The following is a 16,003-nucleotide window of genomic DNA, read 5'->3' as shown; positions in this document are numbered from 1 at the left end:
AACACAAACAGCTGATAAGACTTAGTAAAGCTTTGTCGAAACAGCTATTATGACCACTCTGTCCGAAAGCAGATTCTTGAACTTGTTTTTTTTCTTAACATAGTTTTGGAACCTTAAAAAGAGCATTTTAAGGCCTTAAAATTTGTGATATTTTCAAAGTTCAAATTAGCATATGAATAAGGGTTCTCTAAAATACTTCTGCAACCATATATTTTATAACTATTTTTGTTTCACAATTATTGTTTGTGAAACAAAAATAGAATTCTGACATTTGTTCAGAACGGAACGCTGCGAAAGGGACTTCTAACTTCTAGACAAATGATTAAACAGCTTGAGAGTGGTGTTGGCTTTTAATTTGGTAAAGGGTTCATTAAGGGTGATTTAAATTAGACCTGTTTCAGTTAAACATGTCTGATATCTGACTTACCAAATCTGAAATGATTTTACAAAACAAAGTTTGGGAACTTTGATATTTTTATTCTGCTAAAAATAAAAACGTGGCTCAAAGCTTTGTTTTGCTTCTGAACCCACTTTGATAATGCTCAGTTTATGTACCACACATTCGGTTTAAAACTTTATTTTTAAAGGATACATTATATGGAAAAAATTATATAATTAAATCTAAATAAATTTAAAGTGTCTACACGTCATTTTCTGTGAAAAAGTCTTTTTTCATACTTTAGTCTTTGAAAATGTTTTTACACAGACTGGTAATGCCCATGTAGGGACCCTGTAAGTAGATGTATTTATTTTCAATACAGTTTTTGGCAGTACATTGGCAAGTGTCATCCTGCTAGATGAGAAAAAAATGTATCGTAAGTTAGTCAAATAAACATCAGTGAAGAAAAAAAAAAGCCCTGTTTCATTTAGAGCTTTATAGGGAAAAAGGGATGATATATTTTCAACAACTCTCAGGCTCACATGTCATCTGAGCTTAGTGTTTTCTGGGAACTGCAAACAGTATTTATGGATGGGGCTATTTTAATAATCAGAGTGCACTAATTCTCTTATAATCCTCTAAGACAGGGGTAACCAATTAAAAATCAGTGGGGTCAGAATAAAGAAAATCATCAACCAGTAAAGCTCCGGAGACATTTTTAATGATAATCTCTTACTTTAAACAGAATTTAACACAGAAATAAAATGATGTGTTTATGCATCCATGTTATGCATAAATAAAATAGTTATTTCCTTCTTTCCCATCGCCCGGCTTGCCATAGGTTTGCCTGCTATGTCTAAAAGTGGCTCGCAGCCGTGACCCAGACTGACAAAGCTCATTGGCTAATTTGTATCGCATATAGCTGCTCCGGAGGGCTCTACCAAATTAACGGAAGAAGGGGGGCAGTTAGACACTGTCATCGGACATGTGGTAATTTATAAATATTTTAAATCAGCTTGGGTCCGGATTACCAAGCAGGTGGGTCCAGATCCGCTAATCCGTGACCTCTGCTCTAAAAGGACAGTTTAGACCAAAAACTGCTATAGTTTAAATGACTTACTAAAAATGTACATTTAAAACAAGCTAAGAGTTTATAGCTTTGCTTTAAACATTTTCATACCTTCAATAGGCCTGGGCACAAAGTGAGATGAAGGCTTAGTTTTCTTGACCCGATTGCCTTTCATGACTTGTCCCTCCTTTGTGAGACCGAGAAACCATGCTCTGCCCGACTCTTGCTGCCGGTACACAGTCGATGAGTAGATCACGTAGTAGTTTTCAAAAACTGACTCCTTAAATCTACACTCTGGTGTGAACACCTCCTGCAGAGGAAAAATGAATCACACAGATGCAATGATAAGCCATGGTGTAGATAAGAGATACTTCAGCAAACACATAAATGTATTTGTTATTTGCTTAGTATCTAATCAGTGCACAAAGACAAATAGTATTAGAGAGAATAAAATCATTGACTAAACAGTCGCTTATTTTATTTCAATCTCTGTGTTTGAACTTCCCTGATACTCAATTAAAAAAATATTTCCATCCACAAATAACTTTATTTGAAAATTAACAAACACCATAAGATCTTCATCTATTGATTTCAAGTGCAAATCAGGGGAATAGTGAAAAGGACACAATAAGGAGAGGTGAGAGTGAAAATGGAAAGGATTTGATATTGGAAAAAGGATCAGGACAAAATGTGGTGCTAGATCACAATCATGACAGTAAAAGAGTGAAAGGAACAATGCAATTGACACTGAGATCCATCACCTATGCAAGATACTGTAAACTGGGTCATTTATAAAACTTTAATTAGGGTAATGGTACTACTGCATTCAAAGCTTGTATTTTAATCCTAACCAAAATCTATATTTACTGATCTAAGTGTGCAGATTATTGAATGCTGATAAAAGTGGATTTTGAGCTCCTCATGTTTTAGTCCTCTTCCATACTTGTACAACCCTCTCAGTTTCCTCTGGACAAACAAGGATGAATCGTAAACTAACTCCAATTGGTTTTAAAGGAGAGAAAATGTGTCTGTCGATTATAGAAGCGACTGATGCACAACAGCTGGTTTAGAGGATGTTGGGCCGTCTCTGTTTTGGCAGACTTTGTACTGTGTGTGTGTGTGTTTACCCCTGAGCTGTATTTTATTTATTAATATATCCTTCAGGGCTCTGTGCCCTTTCACGGTTGTCTATTTGAGTGACAGCCCAATTCTGCTTCCTGCTGGAGGTGACTGTGCATCTATGATCCAATACAGGCTGGACCACATAAATCTGTTAACTGTCATATCATTAGGACCAAATACATGTCTGCATCTTTTACTCTCAAAGACAGACCAGGATACCATGTTATGTTAATGAGTCAGTGAATTTTTTCTTGACATTATAAATGATTCCATTTTCTATCGCATGTTAATTTGCATGCCTGAACATAGGGAGAGGTTCATTGTTATCAAGAAGCAAATCTTTTTTTAAATCCCATACTGCTATATTAAATATTCTAGCATTAATACTATACAGTGCCTCGGGAAGTTACCATAGTCTTTGAACATTATACATTTTATCACTTGAAAACTCTATATTTCAATGTATTTTATTGGGGTTTCATGTGACAGAAATGAAATAGATCAGAATTATGAAGCATTTTCTGAAATATAAATCTTAAGTCATCAGTTTAAGTAACTTATCTAAAAATCTTAGGTTGAAATTTGCACTATGTGTCTCTTTTTTGTTGCCTCTACCAGCCTGCTTTTAATTTTTCCCTTTTTATTTGCAAAAAATCTCAGTCTTTGGTGGGCTTTAAGACAGGGTTTATAAATATTTGTTCTTAAGTTTTCCAGAGGAATTTCAATTAGATTCTAGCCAGCAGGGAAATCTCCATTAATATGTAAACACCTTCACTGGAAAAACGATCTAGAAATAAGTAAACATTTCTTAAATTAAGTGTATTTACCATTGATTTGAGTAGGTAAATGAGATCGTTTGCCAATGAAATCAGTTTTTTTACTCTTAAAATAAGATAATTAGATGATATTCACTTGAAATAAGACAATGCAATTGTGTTTTCTTATTTCAAATCTAAATTGTCTTGTTCCATTGGCAAGATGTCACTTTTATCTCCACAATTCAAGGACAAATGCACTTATTTTAAGAAAAAATGACTTATCAAGATTTTAATTTTTTGCGGTGTTTAACATGTTCTCCAACTTGACAGTACAACATGTATTGTGACAAACTCTACATGAGTCTTCTTATGTTTTTTTTTTAACTGCAGCTTTATTCTAGTTTGTCTTCCAAAGCAACAGGACTACACAGATTAACCAACCTGAACTGTAAAACTCAACAACCTCTTTCCAAGCTACCACAGGCCTCTTGGTTATCTTTTCCTTCTCTTTACCTGGTCTTTCAATCTGGATGAAAAAAACATCTTGCTAGTTTTGCTGTCGAGTCATATGCTTTTTGTATTAATTAATTTTGTACTAGATAGTTTCTGGAACAAAAACACTATTTTTTGTTTTTTTTGGCTGATGGCTTGTTTTGACGAAAGGTTTAAAGTGCAGCACAAGCATAAAGCTACATTAGAAACTGCCACATAAGTGATAAACGAATGCAGCCAGATACACTGATCTGCAATAACTAATTAGACAGCATCAGTTGTATTTTTTGAGGTGAGAATGAAGCTGAAGATCAACAGATCGATAAGTGAGGCTGCATCTGTTGTGGTGAACAGAGAGCTGAGCAAAAAGGCGGAGATCTAGATTTATAGGTCAGTCTACGTTCCTATCCTCAACTGTGATCCTGAAATCTGGATCATGATCGAAAGAACATCCTTCCAATTGAGAGGAGTCAGCTAAAGTGACTCCTCTCCCTCAATGCCTCCCTCTGGAGGTGTTCCAGGCACATCCCACCAGGAGAAGGCCCAGGGGACAACCCAGGACACGCTGGATGGACTATGTCTGTCAGCTGCCCAGAGAGCACCTTGAGCTTCCCGTAGCAAAGCTGGAGGGGGTGTCTGGTGGTATGGAAGTCTAGAGCCTCTGCTGAGATTACTGCCCCTGATAAGCTGCCTTGATGAGTGCAAGTCAGAGTATAGATTTTAAAAGGGGTTAAAATTAGGAGTAAAATGAAGTCCAATAAATAAAATTAAACATTGTGGAGTGTAATGCAGAATTAGGACTATTAGTGTTGCTAGATAAAACGCTATAATAAAGTCCTTGCAGACATTACAAACAATGAGTATAGATCCGGTGACTGCCTCACCAGTCTCTTGTAGATTGATACCTTTTCATGATGATTGCCCCATACCTCTGTCTTACCCACACTGATCACACACTGCATTGATCTCTAAACCTCAAACTGATGTTATTCAGCATAGAGTTCATTATATTGAATTATCTGATTGTTGAAAAACTTTTAACAGTTTAAATTCCAATCATGCTGCAGTCAAGATGCAACTTGCAGACACCAAAAAAATGAAGATATGAAAAACTTGTATGTATTGTAGGGGGAGTGGCGGCCTAGTGGTTAGGGCATAGAGCTTGGAATCCTGAGGTTCTGAGTTTGAGCCCCACACCCACAGACTGCCACTCTAGGTTTTTGTGGAAGACCCTTAACCCCACACTGCTCCCCGGGTGCCCCATGATGGCAGATAGGCTGTCAGCTGAACTACTAGACTTACTTTTTTTTTTTTTGGAAAAAAAAAACGTTTCCATTACCTTCTCTAACATAGAAAGGGCTTATGGAACAAAGCTTCCATAACCATGTCCCCTTGGACCACAACTGCTTAGAACTGCGCCAACTGACACCACTCTAAAATGCTGGATCAGATCTTTGTCTTAGGCCAATCTGAGAATGACCAGGGTGACAAACGGACAGACTAGTAAGATTAAATGGTGTGCACAATTGAATTTCACTCTTAAATAGTGATGCTGAGATGAAGCCTCATGAGGCATTAAAGCTTGCGGCCAAATTGGTTCAACAAATCACACATTTCATGGAGCTTCATGTGAACACCACCTACAGACGCATCATCTGAGGTTTTCAATTGTTTTTCTTTTTTTATTAAAGTCCCTTTGAATGTGTTCATAATTGATGTGTATAATAAAATATTTTTTATGTTTTTTGTGTCTAAATTGACTTAGAAAATAACAATCTTTTAAGGTACACTGCTTGTTTTTAGTCATTTTAGTGACATAAGTCATATATATATATATAAAAAAAAGAAGACATCTATAAAAGGAGCAATCTCTATAGTTATGCTGCTATAGGCTTAGACTTCTGGAGGACATAGGGGGCCCTTTTTCATCATTCTGCTTCATTCTATCTCTATTCTCCCCCTCTGCAGAATCTGTTAGTTGAATCTCTAACCTTATGCTCTCTCTGCTTTTTCTCATAGTGGCTTCATCTGGTCTGTTTGGCTGTGACTCCATCCTGGAGAGAAATATCAGCTGTGCTACTGCCATCAACACCCTTGTGCATAGTTGTTGGAGATCAGCCTGTTTTCCAGTGTAGTCCTTGTTCTCTGACTGTGACTGGCTGAATGTGCTTTCTTCATCCTCTGACATGTGAGTTGGCTTGGAGCTTGTCTGCCTGGCTGTGTTTCCTGGAAGGGGGCCGCCTTTTACAGCTGCTTTTTGTATCTCTGCTTCTGTCCCTTGAACCCCAGTTGGCCTCGGCAGATGGCTGCTCACACTGAGCCTGGATCTGTTGGAGGTTTCTTCCTGTTAAAAGGGACTTTTTCCTCTCCACTGTCGCTACAAGCATGCTCAGTGTGAGGGATTGCATTCGAGTCAATGAGCTTCAACTGGTTTTCTTTAGATAGAAAACTTTTAATCAAATTGACTGTATGATCTGGTGAACTGTAAAGTCCCTTGAGATGACATGTGTTGTGAACTAGCGCTATATAAATAAACTGAATTGAATTGAATTAAAAGTGCTTGTGGAACTTGGGAAATGATGTGCAAAATGAAATGTATTATTCATCTTTTTGAAAAATAACATTTTTTCCACAGTTAATCTGGTTTGAAGTTAAGTGTACAATCAATCTTTTGGTTGAAACAACCAATCTAATTTGGTAGTGTTTTTATCCAATCTACATTGGTAAAAGGGCAAACCAATACAAATTGGTCACTTTAACAAAAATACTAAGTAGCATAGAAACTTTAAAAATCCAAGACCAGGTCTCGAACCTATGACCCTTAAAAGGCACATTCCTACAGCCCACACCACAGTGACCACTAACATTTTTTCAGAATGTTATACAACTGAATAATAATACTACAACCAAAACCTGTGGCTTGCTCAGTTTCGGATCATTATATTGCTTAATCTAACCAAGTTGTTTTAACAAACTAGATTGGTTGTTTTTCCAAGCAATCTATTGTTGGAATATATCTAAACTCTATCCAACTGACCACAACTCTCCTCGAAACTCCCACATCTAGATTGAATCCTTGGTCTAAATGTTCACAAGCAATCTAAAGCGCTTCCTGAAGTGGTCACATGGTGTGGCGGTAGCGAGGCTTTGGACATAATCAATTTCAGCTCCTCTCCTAAATGAAGAGGCAAGCTTTGATACCATTTCACAGACACGCCCCCTCAACTGCTCAACACATGCCTTGGCTCATCTCATAACATCACTACTCTTAAGGCTGTCACAGATTTCTAATGCCTTTTAGGAAGAAAATGTGCCCTAGGTTTAGTTGCTCACCCTAATGCCTCTTGGAAAGAGCCTATTGCAATCATGTTTCTATTGTACTGGTTTCAATCTCATTCTTATTTGCAAGTTGTATTTTGACTCTCTGTGTCCCTCTATTATAGTGTCACCTGCTCATACTTACTACTGCTGTGATATGGTGATTGTAGGCTATTGATAATGATTTAGTTACCATGGTTGCATGCGTTCAGCTTTGCATTCAGCAGAGTTTAGATGTTTTACTGGACTCTGCGGTAATTTTTGGTGATAAAACATTGCATTTGTTTGTTTGAGCAGGAAACAAATATATCTTGTGGATTATTGAGTTGTCCTATCTTGCTCTGGCTCACCAAGGTGCTCTGCACAAGGGTTTTGTGAAAGGGTTAAGGTGAAGGAGGCCAATGCACTGTTCCTCCTCAGTAAAACCCTGTTACACTTCTATTGTTCCATTTCTGTCTGCCTCTGTCTTCACAAACCCCCTGCGGCAGAAAATATTCACACTGGACCTGGTTCTGCTGGAGACTTCTTCCTATTAAAAGGTAGTTTTCCTCTACATTGTCGCTAGATGTTTGCCTGCTGTGAGGGATGACTATTAATATAATGGCAAAATGCAAAAGACTGTCCACAATGATGCACATGATTATCAAGGCAGAATGAAGTTACTAAACTCAATGACTCAATTGAATCTGCAGGGCTTCCTAAGAATGATTTAAACCATCTGTATGATTTGAGTTAATATACTGTAAAGTGCCTTCAGATGACATGTTTAATTTTTTGTTTAAAGATTTCATCTAAAGTTGCTCTGGGGGAACAAATTTAAGTGTCTTTGCATGTATTAAAACATGAGCAAACTTGATGGCACATACAGTTTTTTAAAGAAGGTGCAAAGGGATTGCCTGTACAATTCAAAAGGCACCACAATAGGTGGCTTTATCAATATGCAAATAATATTCTAATGACCAATTCATATTAATTTGTGGACAGCAAATAAAATGTTGAAAACAATCAAAAAGATATTTTCAAATCAGAAACTCAACTGCAGGCCACAGTGTTAGCATCCTTTAAAAGTCCGGTAAAAACTCAGACACATTCATTTCTGTGGTCCCCGGTGCCACAAAGGAGGCATTAATACAATACCAGATGATGGATGCAGATTCTGGGTGCATGTTAACATATTTGGATGACGGACATAAAAATAGCAGAATAATATTAGAGGAGAAAAAAAGTCTGCGTGGGTGGTGACATGGATTAATGCATGTATTTTTTCATTTTTTTTGCAATAAAACCGAGATACAAAAATAACGACTTAAATATGAAGGGATATTCATTTAAAAAAGAATATTAATCACAGCCTATAAGGGGACGTTGAGGGGCTCACCTCAAGAGTGTTTTAATTTATCTCCCAATGTTCTTTTATAGGTTCCACACAAAGCTGTCATGTTTTATCAAATTATTATGGGCCTACATTGTTGATAGAAGTAAATTCAGCTGTTTGGAGCATTTTCTACTATCAGACATGGACTTTACTGCCATGGACTTTTCTGACATTTAGGGCCGGATTTATCAAGATCCAATTTTGCGTGCAGTAATTTGCGCTCGCAAACTGGAATTTTGCGCGAGGGGCTGAACCATGGTTTGCGGGTGATTTAACAAGAGCGATTGCGTAACTGGTGGTAGGTGCAAAACTGTTGGAGACGCCCTATTTAAATGATGGTTTTGCGCATTTTGTGGTTTGCGGCAAAGTAGTTTGCAGTTTGTGCAAACTAGTGCATTAAGAAATTTTAATCTTACAGTGACACCCCCACCCCCTCCCAAAAAAAAAAAAAAAAAAAAAAAAAAAATATATATATATATATATATATATATATATATATATATATATATATATATAAAAACCTTGGCAACCTTTATTCCCCAAGGTGGTATGTGGCTGAAAAATGCACATACCAAATGGCTCACAAGAAGTGACTGGATAAGATGATGCGCGTACGCTTCCCCGCAGCATTGGCATGTTGCTCCACAGGCGCAAGGGGGAGGTCAGGGTTTTTCGGTAGGGCGTCAGGGAGACATGGCATTTAGAACGTCGGACAGCACTTCTGAAAAACGATTTTGGGAGATCCCAGATCCCAGATGCAAAAAAGTGCAATGTTGCAAGGAGTTTTGTGATATCTGGTATTGCGTGGGTCCTCCTTGTAGCTGGCTCCAAATCCATTCGGAGTTCCCCCAACAGCTCCAAAATGGCAATGCTGGATAAACGATATGTTTTGATGATCGTTTCCTCGTTCATTCCAAAAATATTCACACGGAGTGAAAAAAATGCGTTCTCGGGGTCTCCTTCTTGCGACAATAACCGCTGCCATGTGTGCGCAATTACGCATACAGACCATTTGCACCTTCTTTTGAAACGTGTTAAATATAGAGTCAGATACCGTCAGCAAAATTGCTTTCAGGTTTGATAAATCACTTTGCGAGTGCTAAATTAATATATTTACATTTTCTCCTCCCACAAGACGCACTTTTGCGTGTAAACGGCCCATATTGCATATTCATTGCAGAAAAAGTACTAAATGGATAAGAGACGCTATTTAGCACGTTTCAAAGACCAAATCCTTTTAGCACGCTGTTGATAGATCAGTTTGTACATTTTTTACCGTGCGCAGTGAAATAGCTCACGTTTTTATACACGCAAACCTTTGATAGATCCGGCCCTTTGTCAGTTAAATGTCATGCTTTCATTTTGCAGATCTCTGATGTTGCTGCTATTTTCAAATGTCAATTACTGTAAAAAATGTCCATAGCTGTATATTGGGATTTATTCTCCAGGTGCACAGTTGCAAATTGTTAAAACACTTTACAGTACAAGATTTGATTGTTTATCTTTTAACTCTTCACTATTATGTTATTCTTACACATTTTTCTAAGGTCCACATTTGTGTGACCATTTGTTTCTATAATCTTTTTGCTGCTGTAAACACCAGAATTTCCCCATTGTGGAACGATAAAGGGATTTTCTATTCTAAAATCCCCTCTTTCTTTCATGACCACTCTTAAAATGCCAGGGAAACAAGTGGTCGTCTCATTTTAATAAGGTAGAACCAAACCAGTTTGCACATTTGGGTAACCAATCTTTATAGATCACTTGCAACATGGCCACATATTTTTTCTTATTTATTCTATTAAATTTGCACATATAAATGAACAATATGGAGATTTATTTGCCTGCATGGTCACTCTTATCTCAAAGAAAAAGTTATTTCAAAATTCTATTTAAAGCAACAAGAGCCACATATGCTTGCTGTACTTTTTAACATGGACATGTGTTGTATCAAAAGACATTGAGTATAGCTGGATTGGATTGTACTGTATGTAGGATCTTTTCAAGCACTAAAACTTTATGTACACTGATTAACGTTGAACAACCGTTTTTATAACTGTACAAATCACTAACTGTATTCAATATTTCAATAGAGCCAGTAATGTCCTACTCCTACAGACCTTTTTACTCTGCATTTATCACAGACTGCTGCTATTAATGCTAAATGCCCATAAGATGCCACAAAGTCTTAAATGACACCTCATTATCACTTTATGTTTTATTTCATTTATAAATTCATGTTTAACTGCAGAACTATAAACCACCTACATGTGTTTCTCAAACAAACCATTACCTCATAATTTATGGATTTATTGATCATTAAAGACAGAGAGTGTGATTGCCTGGAGTAGAGTACATGTATAAATATCTTAACAATCTAACAGATAAAAGTAAATTAAAACTTTTCAAAGATTAATCTATTCACTGCTGTTCCTTAACTTAAATGAATACTGTTAATCTTGTTAGATCATCTTGTAAAAAGGGTGGATATTTTATATACATATATATTTATATATATATATATATATATATATATATATATATATATATATATATATATATATATATATATATATATATATATATATATATACTGTATATTGTATATATCCACAACTTGAGAACTCCCCTGTAAACATTTTCTTCCTGAAACATAAAGTAGAAAAAAAATATACTTTTCATATGCCGGAAAAATTATTGGGAATTAGTTTAAACACTTTAAATTGTTTATTAGGTTTTAGGTGACTTAAAAGATAACGTTCAGGATGATTAAACTAGGATTTGCAAGTCTTACAAAAGTAAAAAACATGTTAGATATGCTGATAATGAAAGAACATTCTGCAAAAGGTTCACAAGCAGCTTAGGTTAGTTAAAATACTCTTACATTCCTAGAAACATTGTTAGGCTTTTTATGACCTTTTAAAGTCACACAAAGTCTCTTATCCATGAGACAAAAGGTTCCAGCTTGCTTGTAAGAAAACAAAGGGTCATTGTTTGCCCTCTTCTCTGTACATATAGATTACATTTAATAGATTAAAGTGTTTAAAAAACTGGTGATCACCTTTGATAATTGTGCTTGTATTTAAAAGTCTAATTACTTGGCACAGATGCTGTGATGATAAAGATGTAATATTTAGCTGTCTTTCTTTCCGGTACTTTGGTTTACTCTAAAGGAACTATGGTATGCTTGGACTTTAATAGGCTACGTATGCCTTTTAATGTATTGATTTTAATGACTGTCTTTTTACTCTGTTTTTAATGTTATGGTCTTTTAAACTTGTTTTGTAGCACTTTGAGATTTGAAATCAAATGTAAAGTGCATGATAAATAAAATTCATTATTATTATTATTACTTGTGGCTTACCGTACTTTAAGTTCAAATGTAAAAGCTTCAGAGTTTCAGTCATCCACAATATTTAAGAATTCTTGTTGAGTTTAATGTATTTTACAGCTTTTTAGTTAATCTTGATGTTTCAAACTGGAGTAATACAGTGAACCAAGGACTAAAAGAAAAACAAAAAAGAACTGATCTGATATTGTGTCACCAGAAATGTTCGGCTGATGTCAAAAGGTGCTTTAAGATAAAGATTTGAAAAGGTATTATTTATTTCTAAAAATGGCACGAATCCCTTGACAGCTGAGAAGGACTTACCCCCATCTGACAATCCAAGACCTAACATTACATTCTTGGGGATTTTATTAATTTCAGGTTCAGGGTTCCCTAGACAGTATTAAAAAACTGTATTTTTCACAAATATCCTCCTTCAGCCACCATCATTTGCATAGTTCTCTTGCCAATCAGTGTTTGAAATAGACTAAAGCTAAAATTTTGTCACAAAAAAAGCTTGATTTGACAAATTGTTTTGTTTTATAAAATATGCATGTTAAAATTTTTGTATGTATATGGATGTGCTAACATAAGGTAAGATGTTGCAAGAACATTAAAGTAGCTCTGCTAAACTAATAAACCCTACATTAGGGACACATACACATGTCACTGATTGTTATACCTTTAGGGCCTTATCTTCAAAGAATCCAAAGGATTCAAAAAAGAAAAACAATTACAGGTTTGGATCTGCCCTATAAAAGAGGAACTTGCATCTGCTGCGGGTATTTTGAGAGTGGCTCGGACAAAAGAAAGGTCTAAGGCATGCGGTCGGAGGCACTTATATTGTAAGGTATTAAATATATAATAACAACAAAAATAGTAATAATAGCAAATAATAGTATTAATAGAGCATTTAATATACAAATTTCAAGGTATCTTAGATAAAACCTTCATTAAAAGCAAATCAAAACTAAAGAGATTTTTAAAAAAGTACTAATGTTGCGAGACCCTAACAGAGAATGAGCCTTGGTCAGATGTTCAATAGATTAGCTCTAAACAGCTTATTCACCACCGCCAACTCGTCATAATACCTGCTTGACCATTAATATTGCAAACCAGATTTCTAACATCCAAATATGTGTACAAACTCGATCTTCATAGTCTGACCGTATACAAATGCATCCTTTGTGGCCACAATGGCCGCAGAATTGTTTGTACATGAATTTGCATCTGATCTTTAGCCCCTTGATAACCAAATTTTGAATTTTGTTTGTATGTATGTATGTATGTATGTATGTATGTATGTATGTATGTATGTATGTATGTATGTATGTATGTATGTATGTATGTATGTATGTATGTATGTATGTATGTATGTATGTATGTATGTATGTATGTATGTATGTATTGAGAATGTTGTTCTCTACCAATATTGCGATGTTATTGTGACTTTCCTTTGCACTAGGCAAATGCATGTATGACAAATGTATAATGTATGACTCCCGGTTTCATTTTTTTTCATGACTTTGAAAGGTTGCTTGCCCAGAGACCATTCGTGCAGGACTTTTCTGTAACCTTTGCATGAAAAAGTTGTTACTTCTCCTATTATGCATACGTAGGTCTGATGCAAGCTGCAACTTCCTTCCCTTCTGCGTGGTGCCAAACCAGCTTTAAGTGTCTTACCGCCACCTGAAGGGCCTTTACATACATCATATATCAATTATAGATCTAAAAACTGGTGGTAAGTATTGGCTTCTGGATATCCCCCAGCCAAAAATCTGGTTTGGTTATTAAGGTATGATCTCCATGTTCATGCAGGCACACAAAGACTTATCATCCACTGCTCTGCTGATTTTGCACACACCTATCAGTGTGTACCTAAGAATCACCTCTGTGCATGCTAACAAGTTTGCACATGTTTTCTACACTTAAACCATTTGAGGATCTGGCTATTAGTGTACCGCAGGGTTGAGACTCATTTTTTGATAAATTTAAACAGTTTTGAGCAAATGCCTGGTTTCAATCGATTTGACTCCAATCGATATCTGAGACGAAGGAATCTTGATTGCATCATCCGTAGCCTTTTCATTTTTCTTTTATTATGAAGACCAAAACTATTAAGCAGTACAGAACATAAATCCTATCAGCAGTCTAAACAACACACACAAACATCCGCCAATCTATTTTCTTTGAAAGGCAGACGTTAGAAAAAAGTGACAAGCCATTAAAAAATATAAATCATTTGTCACTCATAGCACGGTTTCCCAAAATCCTTTCTTAGTCCTGATACTGCCAGAATTCAAATTTTTTTTCCAGACTTAAAGGACAGACAGACAGACAGACAGACAGACAGACAGACAGACAGACAGACAGACAGACAGACAGACAGACAGACAGAAGGATAGATAGATAGATAGATAGATAGATAGATAGATAGATAGATAGATAGATAGATAGATAGATAGATAGATAGATAGATAGATAGATAGATAGATAGATAGATAGATAGATAGATAGATAGATAGATAGATAGATAGATAGATAGATAGATAGATAGATAGATAGATAGATAGATAGATTTGGATAACAGACTGAAACTGTGAAGGAAAAGTGGTTACTGCTGTGCAGTAAAGTAGGTCATATTGTGTGTTATAAATAATGGAAGAAAACTCTTTATTGTAGATGCTCAGCCCCCACGCACTCCATTGCTAAACACTCTGCATAAGCATTATCACCCAGCTCACCCTCGGCTTTCAATGAGGCACAACTGCAACAGCAAGCTCTGCACTACAAATAAAGAGAAGTGATCCACCCACCAATTTTTACGGCATGCAGCCCATTTAGCTGATTAACAACAATTGGAAACAGAAGCTTAGGAATTAGCCACATACAAAACGCAAATAAAAGGACTGCAACGCTACTTGAATTTGCAATTTAACAACTTTGGAAGCAGTGGAGCCTTTTACATTCTTTCAATATGAACAAAGTGTAAAGAAGCAAAGAATGAAAAATGAAAGCAAGGGATCGTAGGGAAGAGAAGGTTTCTCTTTATAATTATTTCCCTTGGGGCAGGAGAGAATGAGGAGAGCTGCACATCAATGTTTTACCTTAGGATAATGAGAAAACAGGACAGCATAAAAAAAGCATAAAAAAAACTTCTTCAGTTTGGGAGAGAAAAACTACATGTCTGGCAACGTTATACAATAGGAAGTAAATGAGCAATTACAAATAAGAGGAATTTAAATGGAAAAAAGACAATAAAAACAGGCCCAATTAATAGGCCTAATTGTGAGAAAGTATAAATAACTAAAGTTAATAGTGTAGCTGCCATTTCGGCATTGCACAGAGTGCGAGAACACAGAGCAGACTGTATTTTAAAAGCCTCCAAATGTTTCACCCATATAATATATCTTAAAAATAAATTTCCCATGCTTCACATTTTGTGACACTGCTCTGTAGGTTTATGGCCAGACTGTGGATGAAGTTGGAATGTTACTGCAGAAAAGTCCTTTCTTCCCGAAAGTCAAATGTGTGCTCCTATGCATAAAACATGAACAGCCAAAATGTTCACCTGAAAGCTACTGTTTGATATTATGGCTCGTAACTGCATATAATTAATGACAGTCTTTTGACTTTGATTCCAACAATGATTTCTTAAAGCAATGAGCATAACTGTGGGTCAGATAGCATCTATTAACTAAGAATCATTTAAGAAAGGAGAAATATGCCCATGTAGTTGTGATTCAACTTTAATGAGCCAAAGATGGGTTGATTTGGGGGTTTTATTGTGAGCATTATGGCGAAGCTGTGATTTGTGAGTTTGTTTATGAGCCTGTAGTCATAAATGACTCCATCCACCTGGATAAGTCATTACAGCATTTGCTGAATGACCTTCCACAAGCTGGCAACTGGCTAATACATTTTTTTTAGTTTTTGAAGTTTTTGCTCAAGTTGAACAAAGTTAAGAAATCCTGTCTGGAAAAAATTACTGTAAATGTGTAAGATTTATCAACTTAGCAAAAATATATTGCTTAGTTTAACTTCTTTTGCATTCTGTGCCTCAGTGAAGCCTTTGCCTGATCAATAAATCCAGGGAGGCACCAACATAGGGAAGAGCTTTACTGTAAAGCATTAAAAGGAAGCATTGACAGCATGTGAAGTC

At 36.0% G+C, this 16,003-nt stretch overlaps 1 protein-coding gene across 2 annotated transcripts in view; it reads right to left on the bottom strand.

The window, feature by feature from the left end:
- fgf12a (fibroblast growth factor 12a) overlaps nt 1-16,003 on the bottom strand; it is a 39,815-nt gene that overhangs the window by 2,860 nt on the left and 20,952 nt on the right. For both annotated transcript variants that reach the window (XM_038275519.1, XM_038275520.1), the window contains one exon: nt 1,560-1,758. In XM_038275519.1, the coding sequence (XP_038131447.1) occupies nt 1,560-1,758 (199 nt within the window). The remainder of the gene's footprint in view (nt 1-1,559; nt 1,759-16,003) is intronic.

Source organism: Cyprinodon tularosa, unplaced genomic scaffold (genome assembly GCF_016077235.1).
Source record: "Cyprinodon tularosa strain WSP-4 unplaced genomic scaffold, ASM1607723v1 ctg964, whole genome shotgun sequence".
Taxonomy (NCBI): domain Eukaryota; kingdom Metazoa; phylum Chordata; class Actinopteri; order Cyprinodontiformes; family Cyprinodontidae; genus Cyprinodon; species Cyprinodon tularosa.
The sequence above is the reverse complement of the archived record's forward strand: the minus strand, read 5'-3'. Positions and strand labels throughout refer to the sequence as shown.